General features: G+C 37.0%; 1 protein-coding gene across 1 annotated transcript in view; it reads left to right on the plus strand.

Moving 5' to 3' along the window:
* The window catches only part of LOC134658785 (uncharacterized), a 59,378-nt gene that overhangs the window by 33,042 nt on the left and 14,290 nt on the right, over positions 1 to 12,046 (plus strand). Inside the window, exon 2 of the mRNA XM_063514429.1 lies at positions 4,072 to 4,253. Coding sequence (XP_063370499.1) covers positions 4,072 to 4,253 — 182 coding nt within the window. The remainder of the gene's footprint in view (positions 1 to 4,071; positions 4,254 to 12,046) is intronic.

Raw genomic sequence — 12,046 nt, forward strand, 5'->3', positions numbered from 1 at the left:
CATACAATCAGTTTAAGCAGGGGGGGGGGGGGTCACCTCTCCGCAGCTGACTGTACATCAGAACAACACACATTATGAAGTTAAAGTTACCCTGGAAATACTCTAAGCCTTTTTGGTGATGTTTTTATTTATACATATAGGCTTACGTTTTTGTGCCTAAATTAGTACTTGAAAAAAGCCGACACGGCAGACAGGCTTCACATGCGCCCACGCAGTTCATTCACTGTCGCGGCAGCTTAAGGCTTAGTACCAGTTAAGAAAGCTACACATTATGTTTTAATTAAAACTTTAACAGAGCAATGGCAAATAAAAGTACCTAACTTTTAAAAAACCCTATGTTTTGCCTGTTTCACCCTGTTTGTTTGCCTTTTCATACAAACGTAGTCCTCATTATCCTCTCTGGATATTAACATTATTGATATTTTTTTGTATATCAACTTCAGCCAACGTATTTTTTTCGAATTTATAATTAGTATAAGAGTTAGGAGCATTTGAAGATTTTGTATGTAATCTGTTTTTCGCTCCTAATTTTTTCAATAATAAAAAAATCGAAGACTGTCAAACGTAGCGGCATACCTGGCCTGGCTATGATTAATATATGTAGGTAAGGTACATCAAAAAGGGTATTTTCCTACTAGTCAAATCAGTTTATTTTTTACAACAACTGTCAAAACGATTTGCTAATATGGAATTTAAATGAAACATTACACAATGACGTCACGGTCAACTCGCATACTTTTTATATTTCTATCCGATTTATTAAAAAGAACTTGTGTTAAAATAAGTGCTATCTATGTTTTTCTAATAATTATCTAGTGCTTTATTTCATGCATGGTGTGAAATAATTTCTTTTAAATGCAGTATAATACCCTATTATGTAAAAATATTTTCTATAGTGTCACAAAAAATATCCAATCCAGAAAGGAAAATGGGGACTACGTTTGTATAGAGAAGCGGCTGACCATTTTCTCTTAATTTTGAATGCGTCATGTAGAGATAACCCTTAAATGTTTCGCATACTTAAATAAAAATTAGTATTGAGTATGAATGTCGCTTGTGTGCAAATCACTTGAAAGTTAACTTATGGTTGAGCACTGAATATGGGTTACGTTTACTGCGATCTACAATAAGCATTCTTGCATAATATAGCATAGATGTGCATTGTGCAGTTCGCATCTCTTTATGCACTTTTTTCTGTCCTACATACTTTTTTCTTTCTAGTTATTGTCGTTTTTTATTACTTAATTAAACGATTTTCATCTTGAGAGTAGGGGAGTGTCATTAAAAACGGCAAAACGTTATATTTTGTTAGTTATTTGACATTTTTGATTACATGAGTAACATGCACGTCACATACAGGGTGCTTCTTGTAACAGGAGCAATAAATTAAACTAAAGGCTGTACTCCTCAAACAGACCAACATTTGTTCAGCAACTTTTAAAAATTATGAATCCTTTAGACTTCCTCTTTTTCATACAAAATAAATATTGCCTTCAATGTACGCTGACATCAGTGTGTTTGACGTTGCTTGTCATGATTTAAACATAACAAAATTTGCAATACATTGCGTCTTAGATTAAACTTTAAAGTGTAATAAAAATCAAAACATGAGTTATTTTCAAAAGTTGCTGAACAAATGTTGGTCAATTTGATGAGTACAGCCTTTAGTTTAATTTATTGCTCCTGTTACAGGAAGCACCCTGTATATGACCACCGGATGTGGGTCGTGGGGTCTAATTTACCTTGCAATTTTCTCTTGAAAAATGTAGGCGCGAAGGGATATCGTCCCATAGAAAATTTGAATTTCGCGCCTTTCTTTACTGACAAGATTTGGTTGACCAGCTATAGAATACCTATACGTTTCCTACTTCTACGTACCTATAGTTTGTCAAAGGACTGTCTCATTTCAAACATAGACAGAGAGAATCATACTATATTTGTCTTACACTAGTACTAGCACCCAAAAGAAAAGGGTGAGTATAGCTTTTTTTGTTCTTATTTACTGATAAATTGGTTTGACCAACTATATCTTAGTGCTTTTATGTTTCTAATCATTGCAATCAATTTGTAAGATTCGGTTTACATACCAGTAGCATGTAACTTGTTACTTAATTACATATATAATTAGTAAACGTGTAGTAAAACAGTGTCACTGCATAAGTGTACATGTACGTAATTACTCGTGTGATCACGCAACATACCGTATTGGCAGATTGATCCATCGTGTGAACGAGGCTGATTTCACACTAGTTTAGTGAAAACTGGCCTTAAGTATACACTTGGCTATGTCATGTCATGAGCGAAAATCTTGTGATAATATTAAATAAATAAATATTATAGGACATTCTTACACAGATTGATTAAGTCCCACAGTAAGCTCAAGAAGTTGTGGGTACTCAGACAACGATATATATAATATACAAATACATAAATACATAGAAAACACCCAAGACTCAGGAACAAATATCTCTGCTCATCACACAAATAAATGCCCTTACCGGGATCAGAACCCAGGACCGCGGCTTCACAGGCAAGGCAACCCACTAGGCCAGACTAGTTGCCAAATCGTCGTCAAGTCGTCGTATTTTAACTTTTAATGGATTAACGATTGATAAGGCTATGCCATTTGGTGTTTTGTTCAGGAAATGTGTGCCACATCCGAATTCATATAAAACTTTGTTGAAAACAATAACGCTTAGATGTTTGTTATGTTTGTTTGGCAAAGACATAAGTAACATAAGTTGCTTTTGCCGACTGTACTTTTCTATTGACAACTATATACATTGGGAATATTGGGATAAAATGATTCTTATGAGCCTAAACTCCGTTGTATTACTTGTATTACACTACTTACTACCCTCCTAAGAGGCCTAAGATGCATTGCTTTTGTTTTGAATTTGAAAACTCGTCTCATTTATTAAAATATTAAGAGTCCTTTATAACGGCCTCTCTGGTAATCTGTGGGCTCCTTTACTCTGTCACTATCTTCAGATCTACTTTTAACCATAACATTGCATTTTCCTTCCTTCCTCGAGGAAGGTCTACCTATGAAGTCATCGCAAACATGACGAATTAACAAATAGAAGACCTTCACGGCCGACATGGCCGGTCGCGCAAGACGCAACACGAATTGTTACCAAAACACAACATTTAACGTAAATATACAGTGTGTAAATCCAATACGGGCGAATATTTAAAGTATTTAAACGGTGGTTAGCATAGGACCTAAGAAGTATATCGAGATAGATTTTGCTTAGAAATACATTGAGATAGATTTTGCTTAGAAATTCATAAGAAATATATCAAAGGAAAAAATGAAAAAAGTTACGCTTCCGGCAGGACTTGAACCCGCAACCTCCGCAGTCCGTGCATTGCTCCACGTCCTTTTTTTCAACTATTTCATTACAAATACTAAGGTACTTTAATGTTATTAAATATAATAATAGGTACACAAAATAATTACAGAATGCTGTGCAAATCACAGTCGAAATCTATAATTATTGATTTCACATCTCAAAATGCCGGTTTTCAATACTTTCGATTTCTAGAGCCGAAAGTGAGTGTTGTTACGTTTTTACGCGGTTCTGTTAATTTCTACCTATTAGATCTTATTTGTGATATGCTGTTATATGTGTGACTTTATACCCGATGTGTTAAAATGAAGTAATACTTCACAGTATGCTCGTAATTATGCTAATTACTATTACTATCAATGTTAGGCAACGGCTTTGACATTTTGTTTGTGGTTTTTCATACTTTCATGTAAAATAGTAACTAGTAGAATTCATTTTAATACCTTGTTTGAAAGATAAAAAAATCATTACATGATAAGTTTTTTCAAAAGCAACTTTCTAATATTTTTCATTTTTAACTCCCGACGCAATAAGATGAGTTTTATTTGTTTAACCTGCTGTATCTGTGTGTCTATGATATGTAGATCCCTAATGGATGATCTGATTTGAGTTTTAACTAATCGAAAGTAGTATAATGTCTTTGGTGGTTTAAACAAAAGCACTAGTCTCCTTTGGATTTTTTTAATTCCCCATCTAAACTCCTTCTCTTTGTCCACAGGAAAGCACCTAGTCTTCTCCACGGACCCTGAATCAGTAAAGGATGAGTTCGCCTTCGACAACCCCGGGTTTCGCCAAGACGAGCGCGCGTGGCAACACGCCCCGACGCTACCCTTAAAGGGGTCGACGTTACATGCAGAGTTCACCAAACCCGAACAGAGCAAGGACGATGAACATATTCAGGTAAATACCTAGGTAACGAATGAATGAGATATTTGAACCATTCGGTCACTAGAGGACCCGCTCGACTCACCCGGATTCAGACAAGACGAGCGCGAACCCTAAAGGGGTTGACGCTGCATGCAGAGTTCACCAAACCCGAACAGCCATGACGATGAACATATTCAGGTAAATACCTAGGTAATGAATGAATGAGATATTTAAACCATTCGGTCACTAGAGGACCCGTTCGACTCGCCCCGGGTTCAGACAAGACGAGCGCGCGTGGCAACACGCCCCGACGCTACCGTTGAAGGGGTTGACGCTGCATGCAGAGTTCACCAAACCCGAACAAAGCAAGGACGATGAACATATTCAGTAAATACCTAGATAACGAATGAATGATATATTTAAACCATTCGGTCACTGGGGGACCCGTTCCACTCGCCCGGCTTCAGACAAGACGAGCGCGAACCCTAAAGGGGTTGACGCTGCATGCAGAGTTCACCAAACTCGAACAAAGTAAAGATGATGACCATCATATTCAGGTAAGGTCAAAGTCTCAGTTGTATTTTAGATTTAGAATCAAAGATGAACCTTTACCTCTGCAATAATAGCCCGTCGCTAGGTCTGCCTTGGACGGCAACGTTTTCGCTTTCCTTGGTGATTCCATCAGTCTAACAGTAACACTTGCCTCGGTGTGTGGTCAGGAATTAGTCAATTCCAGTCTAGACTTGCCTCGGTGTATGCCCAATCCAACTCTAACTATTTCCGGCGCTTTCTTAACTAATCCTTAAAGCTCCGTAGCGAACGAAACGCAACAGAGTGATAGAGAGACGACTACGATTCGCTACGGAGCGTTAACTATTGGCACGTTGGCTACGCGCCCTGGACTTTGGAATTGTAGGTGGTTTTCTAGTAGAGGGTCGCTTTGGGACCAGCCTATAAAACCCCACTTAAGTTAACTATCCTCATAAATATCAGCGTATCGGTATCGCTATCTTTCGATAGCCTAATGGGCCGCCCCTTTGGTTATTCGGAAGAGGGGTACTAGTGGTACAGTCAGCAGCAATAGTTGCTAAGCGGGCCAGGTGTTTAAAATGATCTTGACGCGACTTTATTGTTAAGAGAATAAGAGCGTGTCAAGGTCATTTTAAACAACTAGCTCGCTTAGCAACTTCTGCTGCATCTAACAAATTATACATAAACCTTCCTCTTGAATCACTCTATCTATTAAAAAAAAAACCGCATCAAAATCCGTTGCGTAGTTTTAAAGATATAAGCATACATACGGACAGACAGACAGGGAAGCGACTTTGTTTTATATTATGTAGTAATGCTAAGTTCACAGACATCAGATTTTGTGTCTTTACAATCATTATCTTTCTTGAGGTCGAGGCACCAGCAAAACCTCAGCAATTTCCATAGTTAGTAGCATTCCTCGCTTGTATAATACATTATGCATGCAGAGTCTTGACATGTATTGTATTGTGTTGTAACTTGTAACATGCGCTGCATTTATTACTGACGAATAGGGACGAGGACCTTTGGTTTTGACACTGACAGTACAGTCGTCATCACTGCCATCAGATATATCGGAGCGGCCAAGGTGTTCACAATATCTGAACTCGCACTAACGCCCCGATAATAGAGCCGTGTTCAGATATTTGTCAGCGCCTTATCCGCTCCGATATATCTGATGGCGACTGTAGGTATACATAGGTTGGTAACATGTGCATTACTCTTATGTCATGCCGTCTGTCAAGTAAGTAACACAACACAAATATTACCGTTCCGAAAACTGTCATTATGCAACTACTTTCACTGATGACATGTAACTTTACATATTTACATGTGAAAACGTTTGATTAGCGTGGTAATCAATTTGTTATGGTTATATGCTTTCTTTATTTCTAGATTTATCCTTTTTAACATACTTTTGTAAAGGATTCGTCTCTCATCTTCCTCGCGTTGTCCCGGCATTTTGCCACGGCTCATGTGGGAGTCTGGGGTCCGCTTGGCAACTAATCCCAGGAATTGGCGTGTAGACTAGTTTTTACAAAAGGGACTGCCATCTGACCTTCCAACCCAGAGGGTAAACTAGGCCCTTATTGGGATTAGTCCGGTTTCCTCACGATGTTTTCCTTCACCGAAAAGCGACTGGTAAATATCAAATGATATTTCGTACATAAGTTCCGAAAAACTCATTGGTACGAGCCGGGAGAAGGATTTGTCTCTATTTAGGAGGTCCGTAGCTATATACTCAGTGAGCCGATGTCGACAGGGAGCCGGTCTAATTCCTTGCCATCAGCATATGTTCAAGCGTATTAAGCAATTCATACATGGTAAACAATTAATTGTCAAGAAATTTGTATGTAGGTACCTAGTATAATTTCAAGCTTATTTAAAAATCTTATCGACTTTAAGAGTACACAAGCTATGCGCCTAATGCGCCAAGATACAGATATTTCTAGCGATCTACCCAGTCGCAATATCTAGCAAATAACCGGTCGCAGGCATTCGATATCGCAATGCAATTCCGATCTAGTCCTGTTCACGTTGCTTAGCAAACATTCGACTAGCGACAATTATTTCTGTAACAAAAATATAATGTCAGAGTCAGCAGGAACCATGACACTTCCCATACAATACAATTTAGCGAACTATATAACGTGACCAACTCACGACCACAGACATACAAGTGACAGACGGTGTGGTGCAGCTGACCCTTATTGGATCGGCAATAGACAAACACACTGAAAATTTCAACTGTCTTCTTGTTAAGGGGCCCACTGATTACCAGTCCGCCGGACGGTATCGGCCTGTCAGTTGTTCGGAGCTGTCAACTTTATGTTCTAACTGACAGGCCGATATCGTCCGGCGGACTGGTAATCAGTGGGCCCCTTTAGAGTCTCTTCGGAAAGAGAAGAGTCGTGGAATGTATGGTTCCCAATACACTCTATATTAGAGTGTATTGGGCAGGCAGTTGAAATTTTCATGTTCTTGAGATACAGCCCGCTGACAGAAAGACGGAACGACAAGCAACAGCGTTGGGAATAGCAAGCCCTGCATTCCAACCTTATCCTGACGATTACAATGCTAATGCGAATATTTCCCTTTCTATCACCACCAGTGTGAAAAGGACAGAAGATGTGGTTAACCACGTAATAGCTAGATCGAATCGATTCCTTGACCGTAGTGAAAATTGTTTGTAAAATGGCTGAAATTTTTTTATAGTTCTTGCTTAATGTTTTCGTGTTACGCTCGATTTTATATGTTCTTGTTTATGTTTAGGTAAATATTGAATTATTGATATTTTAAATGGAAAAGTTAACTCTGTTTCTTACATAATCTCGGGCTAAAGAATACAGTACCCCTAATTTCATTCGATAGCGTGACGTGACGTACGCGCATTTTGTATGGGATTTTGATTTTCCAAAACGTGCCGCTTGCGCGCCAAGTTATTTATATAATATACTAGCTGTTGCCCGCGACTTCGTACGCGTGGATTTGTATATTGGTGGTTATATATTCTACATTAGCTTAGAACATTATGCAGCAAAATATTGCAGTAGGACGGTTAATCATTTGTTAATTATCATACAACGCATGAGACTTGTCTTTCACAACCTACGAAGTTTCTAGCCCCTAACTAAATAAAATTGTTTTCGACATAATCCCTCTCAACCCCCTTAGAAGATTTTCATGTCCTCTATTTAGTAAAACCTACTACCGAACTACCTATTTACGAAGTTTGAAGTAAATAAAATTTGAACCCTATATAAACTTTCAACCCCTTTTTAACCATGCTGACTTTTCTTGTATTCTAATAATATGCCTCTGTACAAAGATTCAAGCTCCGTTCTCACAAAAATGTTTGAACTCCATACAAACCACCACCTGAGATATACATTTTCAAAAACGGTGAATTTTTTTTTCCGTTTTAAAATAATACCTTTTTATGAATTTTCAAGTTCCTAGCTTAAAATAAAATTTGAACCCCGTACAAACTTTCAACCCCTTTTTAAACCTGTTAGGGGATGAATTTTACAAAACGCTGAAATTACTTGTATTGTCTTCTAATAATATCCCCAAATACTACTACTATATTCAAGTCCCGCGCTTGAAAAAATGTTTGATATCCATACAAACTTTCAACCCTTTTTTCACCACCTTAGGGGATGAATTTTCAAAAACGCTGAAATTAGTTTTCTTGTATTTAAATTTAATATCTATTTGCAAAGTTTCAAGTTCCTAGCTTAAAATGAACTTTGCACCCCAAGACGAACTTTCATGCCCTTTTTAACCCCCTTAGGGGTTGAATTTCCAAAAAACGTCGCAATTACTTTATTTTGTGATCGGCTATTATGCCTTTCTAAGAAGTTTCAAAGCATTTGTAATGGATTCAAACTTTCAACCCCTTTTTAACCCTGTTAGGGGATGCATTTTACAAAACGCTGAAATTACTTTTCCTGTCTTTTAATAATATCCCCAAATACAAAGATTCAAGTCCCGCGCTCGAAAAAATGTTTGATATCCATACAAACTTTCAGGCCTTTTTTCACCACCTTACGGAATGAATTTTCAAAAACGCTGAAATTAGTTTTCTTGTGTTTTAATAATATATCTTCTTCCGAAGTTTCAAGTACCTAGCTTAAAATAAAATTTGAACCCCGTACAAACTTTCAACCCCGTTTTAAACCTGTTAGGGGATGAATTTTACAAAACGCTGAAATTACTTGTATTGTCTTCTAATAATATCCCCAAATATAAAGATTCAAGTCCCGCGCTCGAAAAAATGTTTGATATCCATACAAACTTTCAACCCTTTTTTGACCACCTTAGGGGATGAATTTTCAAAAACGCTGAAATTAGTTTTCTTGTATTTAAATTTAATATCTATTTGCAAAGTTTCAAGTTCCTAGCTTAAAATGAACTTTGCACCCCAAGACGAATTTTCATGGCCTTTTTAACCCCCTTAGGGGTTGAATTTCCAAAAAACGTCGCAATTACTTTATTTTGTGATCGGCTATTATGCCTTTCTAAGAAGTTTCAAAGCATTTGTAATGGATTCAAACTTTCAACCCCTTTTTAACCCTGTTAGGGGATGCATTTTACAAAACGCTGAAATTACTTTTCCTGTCTTTTAATAATATCCCCAAATACAAAGATTCAAGTCCCGCGCTCGAAAAAATGTTTGATATCCATACAAACTTTCAACCCCTTTTTCACCACCTTACGGGATGAATTTCCAAAAACGCTGAAATTAGTTTTCTTGTGTTTTAATAATATATCTTCTTCCGAAGTTTCAAGTACCTAGCTTAAAATAAAATTTGGACCACATACAAACTTTCAACCCCTTTTTAACCCTGTTAGGGGATGAATTTTACAAAACGCTGAAATTACTTTTCCTGTCTTTTAATAATATCCCCAAATACAAAGATTCAAGTCCCGCGCTCGAAAAAATGTTTGATATCCATACAAACTTTCAACCCTTTTTTCACCACCTTAGGGGATGAAATTTCAAAAACGCTGAAATTAGTTTTCTTGTATTTAAATTTAATATCTATTTGCAAAGTTTCAAGTTCCTAGCTTAAAATGAAATTTGCACCCCAAGACGAACTTTCATCCCCTTTTTAACCCCCTTAGGGATTGAATTTCCAAAAACGTCGCAATTACTTTATTTTGTAAACGGCTACTATGCCTTTCTAAGAAGTTTCAAAGCATTTGTAATGGATTCAAACTTTCAACCCCTTTTAAACCCTGTTAGGGGATGAATTTTCAAAAACGCTGAAATTACTTTTCCTGTCTTATAATAATATCCCCATATACAAAGTTTCAAGTCCCACACTCACAAAAATATTTGATCTCCATACAATCTTTCAACCCCTTTTTCACCACCTTGGGGGATGAATTTTCAAAAACGCTGAAATTAGTTTTCTTGTTTTTTAATGTAATACATTTTTACAAAGTTTCAAATCCCTAGCTTAAAATAAAACTTGTACCCCATACAACCTTTCATCCCCTTTTTAACCCCCTTAGGGGTTGAATTTTTCAAAATCTCTTCTTATCTCTTGTACACTTTATAAATGCAACCTAGTGTGCAAATTTCAACTTTCTAGCTTTTGTAGTTTCGGCTCTGCGTTGATGAATCAGTCAGTCAGTCAGTCAGTCAGTCAGGACACTTGCATTTATATATATAGATAAACGAATGGTTATATATTATACAAATAAGAATGATCTTATGGAGAAAACAGTAAAATACCAATAAGTAGTAGATTAAGTTGATTTTACCGTCCATTGTATTCCTTTGACCGACTTGAAAAAGTTGAAAACAAAACCTGTAGTTCTTGTTTCTAATAACATTGTGAAATATACGTAATATAAATATATAAGTAATTAATTAACCGTAATATGTTAAGGAACTATTAATATCAAACACGAAATATTAGGTCACCGGTACCAAACGTCACAGATCAGGTCTTAGCGTAGATTAAACCTTCTTGCCTAATTGACTATTGCATTAACTTTATCTAAGTCGAGCAAATTCCTAAAGATATCCCTCTATTGAAATTTAAGTCTTATGTAAAACTGCGTTAGAGTTTATATTCGTAGTAAATCTGAGCTGCATTTGTAACCTTAAGGTGTTGCTTAAATCTTAAATATTACAAACAAGACGGGCTTAGTTTGTAGGTCATCTTAAATAAGTAAAGTCATTTAAACGGCGTTTGTTTATGTTAAATTTAAAGGGTCGCAAAATTGCATGCACTTAGTTTCTTTCATGCATCTAATTAAACTATTGATGAGGTGGTCAATGCGCCTTGACCCGGAAAAAACCCCGAACTCCTTTATCCTTAAAGGACTCACGCTAGAACGGCCCGGGTCCGGACCGAGGCATCCGACATTTCGTTTCCCATGAAGGGTGATCACGTGATACTTTCTATAGAAGACAGACTGGAAAAGCGTTTAGTGGAGTTGCGAGTTTTGTCACCGATGTGGCATAAAAAATAAATATAATGACTATTATGCTTCAATCATATAGGATATTTTAGTATAAAAAACAAGGCTATGCCTGTCTCACGGATGCAAGCATGATGTCATGATGTCTTAAAGATCGTCGATAAGGATAATGGAATTATGGAGACCTTGATACGCGTGAGTGGCGGGTACATGGGCAGAGGTCGCAAATGTTTACAAAAGCTTTAGACGCAACCACGCCATCAGATATATCGGAGCGGCCAAGGTGTTCACAAATATCTGAACACGCACTCTAACGCCCTGACAATAAGGCGTGTTCAGATATTTGTGAGCGCCTTAGCCGCTCCGATATGTCTGATGGCGACTGTAACATGGGAAGGATACCTACTGCTGGTTTGTTTTGATCTAGAAATATGAAATCTTACACGAAAATGAAATGTCGCCAATAGCGACTAAAATTCAAGTGAGTGAAACCGTTGTCGTCTAAACAGTTTAAAATATGTCTCACCGGCATGGAGTTTCCGTAAGGCGCGAGTAGGCTCCAACCTGAAATAAGCGGCAGATTCCTGCAGCCTACTAGGCCGGTTACTAAACTTTAAATTGTTCGAGAGCATCACATTATATCCTACAGTATATTTGTGTTTGGAATATAATAGAACACTATTTTGTGAATGTATGTGTAAAGTAATCTCTAAAAAATATATTGAGATTTTTGGAAAAAAAAAATTTAAAAATTTAGTTTTTAAAAAGATGTAAACATAAAATTCTACAGTAGCGATTTTTTGTTCAAAAGGCATAACTAAATATTTTACACTGTAAGTAAAATATGCACCACTTTT

The sequence above is a fragment of the Cydia amplana genome, chromosome 23 (assembly GCF_948474715.1).
Source record: "Cydia amplana chromosome 23, ilCydAmpl1.1, whole genome shotgun sequence".
In the NCBI taxonomy this organism is placed as follows: Eukaryota; Metazoa; Arthropoda; class Insecta; order Lepidoptera; family Tortricidae; genus Cydia; species Cydia amplana.